At 53.9% G+C, this 16193-nt stretch overlaps 1 protein-coding gene across 2 annotated transcripts; it reads left to right on the top strand.

The window, feature by feature from the left end:
* Window positions 1–276: 276 nt before the first annotated feature.
* Window positions 277–15663, top strand: LOC149860936 (venom factor-like). 2 transcript variants are annotated; one of them, XM_090053634.1, is made up of 6 exons: window positions 277–573; window positions 990–1246; window positions 1993–2180; window positions 2948–3110; window positions 8948–9042; window positions 10099–15663. In XM_090053634.1, exons 2-6 carry the CDS (start codon window positions 1234–1236, stop codon window positions 10138–10140), a joined length of 501 nt encoding a protein of 166 aa, XP_089909760.1. In that variant the 5' UTR covers window positions 277–573; window positions 990–1233; the 3' UTR covers window positions 10141–15663. The 2 variants fall into 2 exon arrangements, with proteins under 2 accessions (XP_089909760.1, XP_089909758.1); XM_090053632.1 differs by having other exon boundaries at window positions 1081–1246; window positions 8948–15663.
* The last annotated feature ends 530 nt before the right edge of the window (window positions 15664–16193 follow it).

Raw genomic sequence — 16193 nt, 5'->3', positions numbered from 1 at the left:
CCATGGCAAACTCTACTGCCGCTGGCAACACTGCAGAATTTCTTCACTATGTTCCTAGGGCTAGTGGGAAATTGTCTCTTGGGGTGCCCAGAGATTTCTGGCATCCTGTGACCACTCTTTGCTCCTCCATTCCAAACACCTAGGACAGGTTCAACTGCAAAAACACCTACGACAGCGTCAAATGCAATTGGCTTAATCATCCACTAACTAAGCAGACAGTGGGTGTGCAGTCACTCCCTTCCCTCCTCAGCTTCCCGCATTCATCTCTCTGCCCTGACCCCTCTGACAGCCGATGCTGTGGGAAGCAAGACTGGAAGGGGCCTCTGAGGCCAGGGAGTCCAGCCCCAGTGCTCAACAGCAAATTGATGACAAAAAGCCAGGAAGGGAACCCAAGCATCCTGAGGCTGTGCTTCCCATCTCTAACCATTATCCTGCCTGCCCCTCCTTTAGCTGGGATCATAACTCAGTTGTCTCGATTCTAATTTTCCTCTTCAACCACTAGATGCCACTCCCCCCCCGAAACAGAGACGCCAGGCATCCTGATATCTTGTGCATAAGGCTTCAGACTAAAAGGTAAGGTTTCCTCCCCTCCCGAATTCTTCCTTGATGCACCTGTGATGAGCAAGGCCTGCCCGCACCAAAGGGGTGCTCTTGGCAAGGGGGAGCCCAGGAGAAAAGAGTGGTTGCCCCACGTTCTCCCCATGCCAGCACCCCCGTTCCCTGAAAACCTCCCTGCCTCCCACTGTGTTGCAAGGGGACTCCGGCACATGCAGACGATGGGGCGGGGTGTGGTTTGGCTTGGGTTGTACTGCAACACCCTCAAATATCCAGAAATCATTCAGGGGCTGGCCAACGCTGGCAGAGAAGGTGTGCATGGTACAAAAACAACGACAGTGGAATAAGCCCCAGGGCTCTCCCACCCCTCATGATACGACTGTGCCTCCTAGATTGGGGTAGAGGTACCTTAGTCATGGCTGCTTCTCCTCTAGGTACCACCCCGCCAACGGCTGCACCTTTCCCAGCCAGAACTTCTCTAGGATCGTGCTTCTGAAGTAGCCTCCTCTGCCTCTCTCTTCTCAGACCTCCTGCAATTATATATTAACTATTCTGCTGCCCGGGGGACTCCACGTCAAGCACAAATAATCCCAGGAGAAGTGGTTTCCTCTGGCACAATGGGAGAATCTGCTGTGAACCTGGCAGCTGCTTTGGCTTTCCGCTTGTCAGCTGTTTCTCATGGCCAGCCACTGTAAGTAACTGTTTCGTCAGAGGCAGCAGTCAGTGGGAATTTGAGCTGGCATTTTCTTAGTGCCAGCACTGACACTAGTGAGTCTGTGCCTGCCATGATCTGCTTCAGAAGGGCCTGGGTTTCAAAGGGCAGATGTGCTGAAACCCCTGACCCTCCTTCTGGCCACCGCTTGAAAGCACGAGCCTGAAATGTGACACTGGCTTGTCATTACCAAGCATGCAAACCCCACGAGCCAAGCTCCCCCAGATCATGAGACCTGGTTAAAATATAAGCCAAGAAATACTGGATTCAGGCCATGTGCCTATCTATCAGTTTGCCCCTTGAACTGTCACCCACACTGCTGCCTAAGGGTCAGCACTGATTTGAAAGATGCCCCCTGCTGATCCACCTTGCCCCACTTCTTTGATCACAGGCCCCCCCAGCTCTGACTGCAGGCATGCCCCCTGAGCCTCTGGCCTGTTTTCTGCAGCACAGCACCTGGTAGTGACTGGCTGCAAGGGGAGAATACCCCCAGGAGCATTATACCAACGCCACTGTACTAAATTACAGGGGAAAGGTGTCATCCAAACCACTTCCTATTAAAATCTGACCTCTTCTTGGAAGGTGACCAGGCCCATCCTGCTTAGGTCCCAAAATTAACCACGATAGTTATTCAACGTGGTGGAGCTCAGGTTATAGCTAAACTAGATATCAGGGGAGTAACGTGTGTTTGATTCTCCATCATGACATCATCTGTCCCTTCATAGGGCTGATTGGCCCCAACATCTTGCACGTGGAGACAGAAGAGGCGGTCGTTGTAGAAGCTCATGGCCACCATGGCCCAATCGAGGCCACAATCACTGTGCTTGACTTCCCACAGAAGAAGGAGGTTTTGGACTACACTAAAGCAAGCTTGAACCCTGGGAATGGCATGATGAACATCACCAAAATAAAGGTGGAGTGGGGTGGGGGGAGCTGGCTGCATCTGGGAGGAAGACTCCAATTTTAGTCTTGTAAGATGTTCAGTCAGAAATGGCTGGTAATGATAGCCCAAATCTTCCTCCCCTAAGAAGCCAGGAGAGATTTTCCAAAGCCGCTAAGGGACTTAAGGCTGAGATACATGATATGCTCAGATGGCTGCAATCAGCTTTTGCACTGCTGAAAAAAAGAACAGATGCATGAAATACAGTCAGACACTGCTGCAGTTTGGATCCAATGTAAGCCACACTGCTGTACCTGTTGTGTGTCCACAGCTTATCCCAGGGTAGCCTTTGCTGAAGGCAAGCATGCTATTACCTGCTTCCCTTGCCCCTAGCTATAATAGTAGCCAACAAGGTGCACCCAACAGGGTTCTTGTCTGTCCTTTCTCCAGCCCAGTGTAATTTATATCAGTATGCAGAAAGTATACTGGTGTAAGTGTGTTGTGTCCAGGCTCTTAGGTGCTTTGGGAATTTAGCTCCTGATCCCAGGCTTGTGTTGAATGACAACTGCATCCATCTGAGAGTATCTGCACTCTCCTTGGTCTCAGCAGAGGGGGCAGATGAAGTGGGTCATATCCACTTATGTCCACGAGATACTGCAACACGTTGTGGGGTCAAGCCATCACCTACCTGTTCCACAGCTGGTGCCCCCCCTGTGCCCCCGAACTCCAGGCTGGCATGGGTGAGGGTCCTGAGGAAACCTCTCCACCATGACAAAAGTTGCCATCCTTTCCCACTGCAGATTCCTACAACGCTGCTGCCAAAGGAGGCCAAGAACGACCATTATGTTTTCCTGCAGGCCAGGTGCCCTCAGTTCACCCTGGAGAAGGTGGTGCTGGTCTCCTTCCACAGCAGCTACATCTTCATCCAGACAGGCAAGCCCATCTACACACCTAGATCGACAGGTGAGTCCCAGCTATGCCTCATAGCCTTATCAGGCAGAAACATTGCTTTTTTCCTTTCATCTGTGGGTCACACTTTCAAAGCTTATCTGCGCCCTTCTCCTTCAAGGTCAGGAGTGCTCTGCCAGCCTTTCCACGTGCAAATCAGCTCTACAGCCTTTCACCTGTACAGCTGCCTGGCCTTCACCACACTTTTGTAGTAATCATGCAGAGGCTGACACTAGGTGTCTCATCGCAGAGCCAGCAGTGTGAGTTCCAGCTGTGCTCTTGTGCTCCTACCAAAGTGTGCCCCGATCAACCTAGCTGTAAATGGGTACCTGGCCCTTTGGGCCCAGGCATCGAAGGTGGTTGGATGTGATTCCAGCCACATCATCCCTTTGTATGCCAGTGGCTGTGGAAATAGGGAGGCCTTAATTACATCAGACTGCAAGTTGCCATGTTCACACAAAACCTGCCATGAAAACCGCCCCCAAAACATGCATGTGTACATGGTGATGCCATTATGCTAGACAAATGGTGATTGTTCGGCACTCTTCCGTGCGTGTACATGGTGAAATCATAACGTGTACAGGTGCCCTAGGAGACAGCTTTTGTGCGTGCAAGTCAGGAACATTTCTGATAGATTGCCAACCTGAAAGGGTGGTTTACATGATCACAGTGGTCCCCTTTGGCCTCAGTGTCCAGGAGTGCATGATGGCCATCAGTCAAACATTGTTGACCTACACTGTGCTGGGTCAGGGGACAATCTAGGACACATGCTAGGTTAGGGGTGGCCAATCCAGGACACGAGCCCCAAATGACATGGGCAGCATCTGCATGTGGCAGGCAGCAGAGCAGGGAGGGAGCAAGGAACGCAAGGATGGGTAGGGCAGGGAGCAGAAAGCAAGAAATAGATCAGGTGGGGAGCACAGGACAAGAAGCAGAAAGGGCAACAAATGGGGCAGGGAGCAGAAAACAGCACCAGATAGGGCAGGGGAAGGGGATTGGTGTGTGGAAGCACTCATTGCCTTTCGCTGCCTTTGTGTCACCATTAAAAGTTTTACAGCAGCACAAAAGCCACGCAAACACATCCATACTCCTTGTCATGCCACTAATGCCCACAGTTTCTGGCTGCAACACAGGTGATATCTGTTTGTGCTGCTGTTTAGCAGCAGATGTCTGTTTGCTTTATGGCAGGAGAGTGTGAGTAGCTCAGAGCTGCCCACGGTCTCCAGCTCCCCAGGCAGGTGATCTGGGGTCTTGAGGGGCCCAATCCTGCACTTCTTGGGAATTCCTGCCCAGGATCAAGACGTACAAACACTGCCCAGCTTTCCCCATTTACAGGAATCTGGGAAATCTTGGGGTGTGACTCTATAAGCGAGAAAGTTGGGATTTCCCTGATTATAGAGACTGCCCCCAGGAATGTCCAGGGTGCATCTCTGTAAGCGGGGAACCCTGGCTTCCTCCACTTATGGATGGAGATCCCAGGGGCACTCCTAGGGCTGGAGGGGCCTGATCCTGCACAGGAAATCCTGAAGTGCGCAGGACCCAGGCCCCTCAAGCCCTGGCCATTGCCCCACTGCATCAACAGACTGGACAGCGGGTGACGCCTCTTTTGGCCAGTGACACAGATCATCGCATTGGCACAGCTGATTCTTTTGGAAACATCTGTTTCTAGCCATAGGGATGCTCAGGGAGGGTGTGGGGCTCACCTGTGGTATGCCTGCCAAAACGGCTGGCCCCGCTGTGCTAAGTTGCGACGGAGGGGTGAGTGATTGCGGGGGAGCGGGCTCTGCAGAAGGGGAGGTGCCAGAATGGAGCTGGGATGTTGCGGGGGTGCGCGTCACCCTCCCATCCCCTGCTTCCCCTCCTCCTGCAGCCTTCCTGCTCCGGTAGCGGTGGCACAGGGCCTGTGAAGGACGAGCCCGTTGGGACATGCCGTTCCGCAGGCAGCGGGGCAGGAGCAGCCGCTGGGATTCGCTGCTGCTGTGTGGAGACATCACCTCATTTTGGCCACCAGAATGGGGTGACCTCTCCCCACTTCAGCAGCGAACCTCTGTGCCGAGCCTCCAGAGTCAGATCCCAGCAAAGAAGGTATCGGGAGGAGGAAGGGCGGGTCTGACTACATACACCTCCGTTCTTTAATGCCCGCTTTGGCTAGTGGATCAGTAGGGCTGATGGCTTCCCCCTCCCCTTCCCCTAGTGAAGTATCGACTTTTCACTGTGAGCCACATGCTGGACCCCAACCTGAAGTCGGTTTCTGTGGAGGTCGTGGTAAGATGCTTTCTAGTTTCATAGTTTCATAGTTTCATAGTATGAAGCGCTGAGGACCCAGAGGGGAAGGGAATCAGATGTCGAAGGTGAGTGGTTGCTCCTTAAGGAGACGATCCTCCATGCCCAAAGGGAGGTAATCCCAACAAGGGTCAAAGGGAGCAGGAGGGCACATAAACCCCCATGGCTCACTAAGAGCATCCGGGAATGTCTCCTTGCTAAAAGGGAGGCATATACCCAATGGAGAGATGGGGTCATCGCCAAGAAGGACTATGTTATAGTCGCCCGAGGATGTAGGGGGGCAGTCAGGAGGGCCAAGGCAGAGTTGGAGATAGGACTAGCTTCCCGGATTAAGGACAATAAGAAGTCCTTCTTCAAATACATAGGGGGTAAAAAGAGGGTCCCGGGTAATGTGGGGCCCCTGCAGGACACGATGGGCAACTTAGTCATCACGCCAGATGACAAAGCTAACATATTTAACGATTTCTTTGCCTCTGTCTTCCTAAGTAGGGACCAGTTCAGCCACCTCCCTGCTGGGCCCCCCTCGGGCCCCGAGAGAGACACGCCTGGGCCAAGGGTTAGCGAGGAGTTAGTTAGGGTACTTCTGGAGAGGCTGGACGTGTTCAAGTCCGCTGGTCCGGACGATCTTCACCCTAGGGTTCTACAGGAACTGGCCGAGGTCATTGCGGGACCCCTGGCGCGGCTCTATGAGCACTCGTGGTGCTCTGGCGAGGTGCCGGAGGACTGGAAGAGGGCCAATGTGGTCCCTATCTTCAAAAAGGGAAAAAAAGAGGACCCGGGAAATTACAGGCCAGTTAGTCTGACCTCAATCCCGGGTAAGCTCTTTGAAAAAATTATCCTGGCACACATCCAGGAGGGCCTTGCGGGGGAATGCATGCTCAGGGGCAACCAACATGGGTTTATCAGTGGCAGGTCTTGTCAGACCAACCTGGTGGCCTTTTACGATCAGGTCACCAAATCATTAGACGCAGGGGTTGCTGTGGATGTAGTCTTTTTGGACTTCCGGAAGGCTTTCGACACTGTCTCTCACCCTGTCCTCATCAAAAAGCTGGGAGACTGTGGTGTCGATGCCCACACGGTCAAATGGGTCGCCAACTGGTTGGAGGGCCGCACCCAGAGGGTGGTAGCGGATGGGTTCTTCTCGACCTGGAAGGATGTGGGCAGTGGGGTTCCGCAGGGCTCGGTCCTCGGGCCCGCACTGTTCAACATCTTCATCAGTGACTTGGATGAGGGGGTAGAAAGCACCCTGTTCAAGTTTGCTGATGACACTAAGATGTGGGGGGATGTGGGTGCACTAGAAGGGTGCAATAGGCTACAAGCTGACCTTGACAGGTTGCAACGGTGGGCGGATGAGAATAGGATGGGGTTTAACACTGATAAGTGCAAGGTGTTGCACATGGGGAGGAAGAACCGGCACCACACTTACAGGTTGGGGAACTCCCCTCTTGCCAGCACGGAGACGGAAAAGGATCTTGGAGTCGTCATTGACTCCACGATGAACATGGGCCGGCAGTGTGGGGAGGCAGTCAAGAAGGCCAATCGTACCCTGTCATGCATCCACAGATGCATCTCGAGCAGGTCCAGGGAGGTGATCCTCCCCCTCTATGCGGCACTGGTCAGGCCGCAGCTGGAGTACTGCGTCCAGTTCTGGGCGCCACACTTCAAGAGGGACGTGGACGATATGGAAAGAGTTCAGAGGAGGGCCACTCGTATGATCAGGGGTCAGCAGGGCAGGCCTTATGAGGATAGGCTATGGGACCTGAACCTGTTTAGCCTCCACAAGAGAAGGTTAAGGGGGGACCTTGTGGCCTGCTACAAACTGGTCAGGGGGGATCAGCAGGTATTGGGGGAGTCCCTGTTCCCCCGTGCGCTGCCAGGAGTGACCAGGAATAACGGTCACAAACTGGCGGAGGGTAAGTTTAGATTAGATATTAGGAGGCGCTACTTCACAGTCAGGGCGGCTAGGGCCTGGAACCAGCTTCCAGGGGAAGTGGTGCAGGCTCCTAGCCTGGGGATTTTTAAAAGGAAGTTAGATGAGCACCTTGCCGGGGTCATCTGACCCCGGTGCTCTTTCCTGCTAAGGCAGGGGGTCGGACTAGATGATCTACCTAGGTCCCTTCCGACTCTAGCTACTATGAAACTATGAAACCTGCAAGCAGACAGGTAACTAAGGAGAAGATAGAAGGCAGCCGGACAGAGTAAGTAATGGGTTGAGCAGAGCCCTCTGAGTCAGTCAGAGTTTAGGTGAGCATGAAGGAGCGGAGCCCAGTATATGCAATGCCTAGCTCCAGAGCTAGAGTGGCAGCCTGGCCCTGACTGGCATAGAGGAGAGAGCTCCTGAAAGCCCGGGCTACTAAGGGAGGGGACTCAGCCATCACAGGGACCCAGGGGTGCTGGAGGGAGCCAGCAGGTGGAAGACTGGGAGCTTCTGGGACCTGGACACAGAAGACTGGAGGCTGGGATATAGTTGATAGGGGTGATGGGGAGTCCATGGGTAGGATACCTGAGGGGCACTCCCATCAGCGAGGGTTGAATCCCAAACAGAGCCCTTCCAGGGTCTGGGACCTGAGGGCTGTGTGGGCTACAGCCAGGACAGGGCCAGGGGCCCAGAGTGAGAATAGGGAAGGAACTGAAGCCAAGATTGAGTCTTTCCAGGGTCTGGGACCCAGGGTGCTTTGTGGACCCAGGCCAAGGCAGTCCATAGCGTGCTATAGAAAGAGCGAGGGGCTCAGAGGGCTGAGACCATGATGGGGCCAATGGACCAAGTGAAGAGCATAGAGTACGATCTGCCAGGGATAGGCTTAGCTGTAGAGGCAGCAAGAGGCCACGATTAAAGCCCTTGAGGCAGCCCAGGCCTAGAGGGCTGTAACTGGGGCCAACAGGGCCCAGTGCAAGGGGGGCAGGGCTAATAGCCTGATACAGGGTCTTCCAGAGGGGGTCTGACCCCCAACGGAGAGACTTGGAGTCCCTGGGGGTCAGAGCCCCACAGTGCAACTGTCCAGAAAGCTCACATTGGTCTCTGAGGGGAGTTTCCCCAATTTCACCATCAGGGTGTGGCTGGTGTGATAACAGGGTGATCCCCTAAGAGGCCAGAGGGGAGCTGTATTTCGTGCTCCTAGTTGGTCCGTAAGGCTGGGTGATCTGGTGGAACTGCATCCCCCACAGCGCACCACAGTGAAGTGGCCCATGGCGGCAGCCACGGTGCGTCTTCCGGGAGGCACGTGCAGCAACACGTCCACGTTTTGATCATTCTGCTTTTCAGCGAAGAATCAAATTTTCGCATGAAAAGTGAAGGTTTTTATGGGGGGAAAAAAACATATGGAAAAACGTATTTTCTATTGGATGGGAAATGCTTTGATGGGAAATGCATAACCAGCCCAGCCCCACAGTGCTCCCCATGACCTAGTTCTTCTGATTCCAGTTCACCTACTCCCCGGATCTATCTTGATGTTTGTCTTCTTCTCAGCAGTGGTTTACTACTTGAGATTTTCAGATGAAGGGGCTGTAGTAGTTGCTATTCCACGCACATCTCCAGTATTTCTGACCGGTTTTCTGCTCCTTGACTTCAGAATCCAGATGGGATCGCTGTGGAGAAGAACATGGTGTCCTCTCCAGACCAAAGTGGCATTATCTACAGGACTTACAAGATTCCCGAGATAGTGAAGTGAGTTGTAATCACTGGGAGAAAGCAATTACACTGCTAGTAATATCTCAGTTTTCATGAAATCATAGAAAAGTAGGGCTGGAAGGGACTTTCAGCCATCTAGTCCAAACCCAGGCCTGGGGCAGGATCATCCCTGTCCAAACCATCCTGTACAAATCCCTTCTCTAACCTGTTAGCAAAACTACATAGTCAACCCTAACACAGCCATAAGACATCATACCTGAACCTGCCACAGGTAAAGGAGGGAGACCAGAGTGGCCAATGTCCTGCTGCTGCAAAGGTTGTTAAAATATGCTCAAGAGATCCCAGGAAGAAAGCCAATTCCTCCTCTCCCTCCCCACTCGTACAGAGGAAGGAAAAAACCCCCCACAGTCCATACCAGTCTGACCATGGGGGAAAATTGCTTTCTGACCCCAGATAAGGTCCTTAGTCTGACCTTGAGCAGAGGGGCAAGACCCCTTGGCCAGGAACGTTTGGGTTTAAGTCCTAACAGGTGCATTGGCACAGCCCAGTCAAAATCCCTAGCTTTGACTGCCGCTGACACCCAGCATTTCTGAGGAAAGCAAAACTACCCCCCGCCCAACACAGATAGCAGTCAGTGAGGAGGAAAATTCCTTTCTGGACCATTGCAGAAACCAGCAAAGCCCAGAGGCCTGGGAAATACCAATAGTAAAACAGGCACAGTTACTCCTAAATCGTCCTGGGGGCCAGGGGTCTGTAGGAGTTGGGGGTGGGATGCTGCACTCACTTGAATTAATGGATAATTGCACATGCATGGGGTGTAGGGAGGGTGCCTTGTGCCATTGCCCTGTCTTCCTGGGTCAGGTACACTGAGGGGCTTATGCTGGGGTATCCTCAGGACAGTCAGATCAGGATTTAGGAGATTAGTCTGGTTTTGCTGTCAGTGAAGCAGGTGTCAATCCAGATTATCTTCTTTTGCACTGGGATAGTGAAGACTGGGAGTAGAACCCATATCTCCTAACTCCCGGCCTGAGGATTTAACCCGGGAATACATTGTACCAGCCTGAATGACTGCACTTGTCTCTGAACAACCAGGCTGTTTTATGGCAGCAACGGCATCTGGAAGATCATCTGTAAATATCCACCTGCCCCTCAGGAGACCTTCACCGTGGAATCTGAAGGCAAGGGAGACGGTACCTGTCCTCCCCTAGTCTGATCACAGGAAGACCATCGTCTCTCAGAGCTTCCTTGATGTCTGTGCCTCAAAGGAGATATCAACATGAATAGGAACATAAGCAGTGCCATACTGAGTCAGGATAATGGTCCATCTAGCCCAGTGACAGGAGTAGAAACTTTAGAGGGAGAGCATACGAACTGGGTTTCTGTAGTGTAATCCATCCTCTGTCGCATCCCTCTAGTTATCTGCCAGCATTGGTTGAGGGAGATCAGAGGTTATGTGCTTCCAGAATGCGTGACGGTTTGGTGGTGCTGAATCTGCAGTATTTGCTGTAAAAAAAAAAATTAATTGAAAAAACATTTCTGCGCTTGGTTGGAGAGAACAGCCATGATGGGAGACAGGGACCTTTCCTGGCGAGAGGGCCCCCGGGGAGGCACAGCTGGGCCAAGGGTTAGTGAGGAACAAGTTAGGGAACTTCTGGAGGGGCTGGACGTATTCAAGTCAGCCGGTCCGGACGATCTCCACCCTAGAGTACTAAAGGACTTGGCCGAGGTCATTGCAGGACCCCTGGCATGCACAAGCACTCGTGGTGCTCTGGTGTGATGCCGGAGGACTGGAAGAGGGCCAACGTGGTTCCCATCTTCAAAAAGGGGGAGAAGAAGGACCCGGGGGAACTATAGGCCAGTCAGTCTTACCTCGATCCTAGGCAAGCTGTTTGAGAAAATTGTGCTGGCACACATCCATGAGGGGCCAGCTGGGGACTGCATGCTTAGGGGCAACCAACACGGGTTCATCAGTGGCAGGTCCTGTCAGACCAACCTGGTGGCCTTTTACGATCAGATCACCAGATCATTAGACGCAGGGGTAGCAGGGGACAGTCTTCCTGGACTTCCGGAAGGCTTTTGACACTGTCTCTCACCCCATTCTCATTAAGAAACTGGGGGCTGCGGTGTAGACACCCACACAGTCAAATGGGTCGCCAACTGGCTGGAGGGCCGCACCCAGAGGGTGGTGGTGGATGGGTCCTTCTCAACCTGGAAGGACGTGGGCAGTGGGGTCCCCAGGGCTCGGTCCTCGGGCCCGCACTGTTCAACATCTTCATCAGTGAAGGGGGGTAAAAAGCACCTTGTTCAAATTTGCTGATGACACTAAGATGTGGGGGGATGTGGGCACACTAGAAGGAAGCATCAGGCTACAATCATACCTGGACAGGTTACAAGGGTGGGCGGATGAGACTAGGATGGGATTCAACACAGACAAGTGCAAGGTGCTGCACCTGGAGAGGAACAACCGGCACCATACCTACAGGTTGGGGAACTCCCCTCTTGTCAGCACGGAGGCGGAAAGGGATCTAGGGGTCATCATTGACTCCAAGATGAACGTGGGCCGGCAGCATGGGGATGCAGTCAGGAAGGCCAGCCGTACCTTGGCATGCATCCACAGATGCATCTCGAGCAGGTCCAGGGAGGTGATCCTCCCCCTCTATGCAGCACTGGTCAGGCCACAGCTGGAGTGCTGCATCCAGTTGTGGGCGCCGCACTTCAAGAGGGATGTCGACAACATGGAGAGGGTCCAGAGGAGGCCACTCATATGACCAGGGGGCAGCAGGGCAGGCCCTACAAGGAGAGGCTACGGGACCTGAACCTGTTCAGCCTCCACAAGAGAAGGCTGAGGGGGGATCTCATGGCCTGTTACAAACTAGTCAGGGGAGACCAGCAGGCACTGGGGGAGTCCCTGTTCCCCCGAGCACCGCCAAGAGTGACTCGAAATAACGGTCACAAGCTGGCAGAGGGTAGGTTTAGGTTAGATATCAGGAGGCGCTACTTCACGGTCAGGGCGGCTAGGAGCTGGAACCAGCTTCCAAGAGAAGTGGTGCAGGCTCCTACCCTGGGGGTGTTTAAGAGGAGGTTAGATGCACACCTTGCTGGGGTCATTTGACCCCGGTACTTTTTCCTGCCATGGCGGGGGGTCGGACTAGATGACCTGCTCAGGTCCCTTCTGACCCTAGAAACTATGAAAAGTGAACATGTTTGAGGGCTCAGCTGAAAGGCAATCTGCATATACTTGTTTATGCATGATGTTGAAGGAATACAAGCCCATATGCTGCCCATGAGGGGGACACAGCACTGCCCACATCCCCCAGCCAAGCCATAAAACTCCCCCTGACCTCCCCATACCCCCAATTCCCTGTGACCCTCACCCCAACCATGCCCAGCAACCCTACAATAGCACAGGCCTGCCAGAGGGTGCCCAGAGGTCCCTGGAGCAGGGCAGGACAGTAGGGTGTGGGTGTGCAGCAGTGCCCGCTGGCTTCTGCCTCCGTGCCCCAGGCTGAGGAGGAGGGTAGGCTGCAGAGACTACATGGCCAGTTGTGCTTCAGACGTTGCCTGAGCTTTGCAGTGAATGGAGTGGGAGCAGCAAGACCTGGTGAGCCAGGCTCCATTCACCTGCTGGGCAGGCAGGACTGGGACCTGGGGACAGATCTGCTGTGGGCCAAGGAAGGAACTGGGGCAGATGCTGCAGGCAGCAGGGTAATCCCTGCTGCTTCCATCCCAGGTGCTGAGCTGGGGGCCAGGGCTGGGGCTTGCTTTGCTCCTGGGATGCCTGGGGGGATGCACAGGGAGACGGGGACGTGGGGACTGGAGAGGCTGGGGTGCCAGGTGCATCTGGGAGCAGGACACCCCCGGGTGTTCTGGGGAGGAAGAGGAGGAGTCCCTGAGGGCGCAGGGAGCACTGCCAGGGCAGCTAGGGTCCACTCTGGGGGCGGGAAGGACTGTGAGTGGTGAGCAAGCCAAGCCCCCACCCTGTCCTTGTCTCCGCATGCTGGGACACTCCTCCCTGGCAGAGCGCTGCCTCCTGGCTCACCGCCCTCTCCCCTGCTACAATCGGACCGCTGGCTGCTGGTCCCCATCCTGCTCTGGCTGGACACAGAACAGCTCCTAACCTTCCTCTCAGCACCAGCCTCTCCCAGCAGCAAAGGCTGTTGTCACAACCCCGCTCAAGCCACCCCACCTGGTTCTGCCTCTCCTTGTTGGCCACGTTCCCGAGACCCCTGATAATTTCTACTAGCCCACATCTGTCTTGAAGTGTAGTGAACCAAGCAGAGCAGTGGTTACTGCCCCTGGAGCCCAGCACGAGGGTCTCTGCCTGTCTCTGCTTTCTCCGATCAGCCACGCTGGGTGCAATGCTGGATCCCTGGGGTCTGCCCTGGATCTGGCTGAGATCGGACTAGGTCACAGGCACAGCCCAAGCATGGAGAGTCAGGGGTGAGGGCTGAGACCCCCACAGTTGAGGGCCAAAGCAGGAGGGAAGCGGGAACCAAGAAGCAGGAGCAAGGCACCAGGCCAGGACTTACAGAAAGGCCTGTCATTCTGCAAACCCAGTGCAGGCAGCAGCCACACCCACGTACCTTATGGGGGCTAACCAAGGGCACTCGGGCAGCCGCAGCCAGGCCCACCCAGGCTATTGGGATCAGCTGGGGCAGGTGGGAGCAGCAGACGAGCAGAGTCTTGACGGGCCATATCATGCCAGGTGCTGCACTCGACCCCCTAAACGCACCTCCATGCACCCTGAATCTGAGCTCAGGGCCTGGTCATGCCTGGTACTGCATGCCTGTGCAGTAAGGGCCCTGCCCTAGAGAACTGACAAGGACTCAGGCAGAGGCAAGGACCAGAGCATTGTCACTCCCGCCATTGGGAGCACGGATAACCTGAGACGCAGTGACAAAAGGGCCTAGCCATGGAGCTTATGGCTGAGCCACAAACAACACCTAGTCCTCCTGAGAAGGACCTTTCCGCTGTCTGCCTTGGCCCTAGGGGCTGACCTCTTTCTGACATTAATTATGCATGTGCAGCACCCAGCACAATGGGTGTAGCAATCACTGGGTTCAGTAAGCCCAGGCGAACATGACGGAGATCTGACAGTATCTTCATTTACGAAGCTGTAGACAGGCCTCTGTGGTCCCTTCATTTCTCTGACTAGCTACTTAATGGAGGGACCAGCTCTCAATTACTTAATTACTCCACATGCTTGGCTGGATAGATGGGATATAGCCACAGGTGGGGACTGGTGTCTAGGACCAGGATGGGCCAGTGGGGCCTGGACCAGGATTATGGGGCAGTGACAGCATGGAGCCAGGGTCTGGGGCAGAACCATGATCTGTCGCACATCCTTGCGACAGGCACTGGTTCTGGCAAATGCTTGACATGAGCAAGGACTAAGCGAAAACCCCAGGGTGGCGCTCCTGCGTCGAGACACCCGCCTCACTGCACCCCACCAAAAACCAGGCTTTGGATGCTTCCCCGGGGCACCAACTTCTGGTCAACCCCCTTCCTAGGCATATACCCGTAAGCCTGGGGTACTGCTGCCACCACCAGGACTCAGACCTTTATCTGGGTCCTGTGCCTCCCAGGATTTCATAGACATCAGGGCTGGAAGGGACCTTGAGAGATCATCGAGTCCAGCCCCAATACACAAGCCCTGTAGACCTTGGGATCTTGAAGTGTTTCTATTAGCTTGAAGTATAGAAAGTAGCATCCTTTAGTCAGCTGACCCAAGGGAATAAAAAAGTGTGCCCAATCCCTCTCAGTAACGCGTCTCTATGGGATGCTTTTCCAGAAGTGAATTTCCCTTTGTAGACCTGCCCTAATGCCTCATGGGTAGTGAGCCTCTGTATAGCAACAGGTTCAAGGAGCTTTTCCACCACATCCTCTCTTCAGCCCTGTTCCTGTCCTCTGGATACAGGAACGACCACGTTTAGGGCAAATGCCAGCCATACCTTGGCAAGCTGCTTGTAGCTGAAGCTCAGAGAGCAGGTCTCAGAGCTCGATGGGGTAGTGACTGTGAAAAAAGTACATCCCAGCCCACTCTTTGGGTTGGTTGTTTTTCCACCTTTTTATTTCTCTCTCTGCCCATGTGTCTATCAACCTGGTTGCCTAGGCAAGCCGTTAAGGAGGGAGGGATTCCCTCTTCGTGTGTCCAGGTCTGTGGTGTAACCTTCCCACCACTTACCTGGAGGGGCGATCCTAAGGCAGTGCTCACTCCTCAAGGTGAGGGCTGATGTTTTTCAAACTGACTGGTCAGAATCAGTGATGCTTAAAAAATATCTGATTTTTGGTTGGGTCTAAGTGATGAGGTCAGAAAGGTTATTTAAAGGGTCCCTCTGTCTTAGGAGGGAGAGACAGCTTCTGATCACTGAATCAAACTATGGACCTCCACAATGATCTGGTTGTAGATGTGAGTAACTTGCCTGAAACCTAGCTAGGAACGTAGATTTAAGTGCTCTAGTCGCATATCAAAAAGCTAACCAGCCTATACTGTTTTACTCAAGGTGGTTTTCTTTCTATCTTCTGTTGTTTCTTATCCCTTCCTCATCCTATCCCTTTTTGATCAATAAATCTAGCTGATTTAACATGCCTCACTGTGTGTGTTTAAGAGGGAAGGGACGAGCCTTGTTAGCTCACTTGGTTTGGCTGGCTAAGGTGACCTCGGCTTTTTACTTTCCTCCTGTACTGGAGGCTGCTTGAAAATGCTTCAGACTGATAGAAACACCCCAAAATCCCACGGTGGGTTAAGCAGCCCCAAGGTCTACAGGGTCTGTGTACCCAGGGCAGCACAGAGCCCTAATAAAGACCCAAGCCCAGGTGGTGGCAGCGGTTACCCCAGGCTTGTGAGTGGGCTCCTGGATGTAGGCACCCCAGGGGAGACCCTCAAAACGTGTTTTTTGGTTGGGCGTGTTGAGGCGGGTGGCTCATCGCAGGAGTGTCCCCTGGTGATCTGTCACAGTGGCAGTGCCTTGTCCTTTTTCAGAGAAGAGAAGTTGGGTACCTGCTGCCCTGTCCACAGGTAGGAGTCCCTGGGAAAGACGCCTTCTGCTTCAGCTCCAGGTTGGCTTGGCTACAGGCAGAGAGTGGTGCAAGGCTTAAGCTGGGGCCTGGGAAGGAGGAATCATATTCCCAGTGCTGCTGTGGGGAGCAGCCACGCGCTGGTGCCGCTATGGTGCTGTCTTGCCTTT

The sequence above is a fragment of the Crocodylus siamensis genome, chromosome 6 (assembly GCF_052110815.1).
Source record: "Crocodylus siamensis isolate JL-2025a chromosome 6, ASM5211081v1, whole genome shotgun sequence".
NCBI classification, from domain to species: domain Eukaryota; kingdom Metazoa; phylum Chordata; order Crocodylia; family Crocodylidae; genus Crocodylus; species Crocodylus siamensis.
This window is presented reverse-complemented; position numbering and strand designations above follow the sequence as displayed.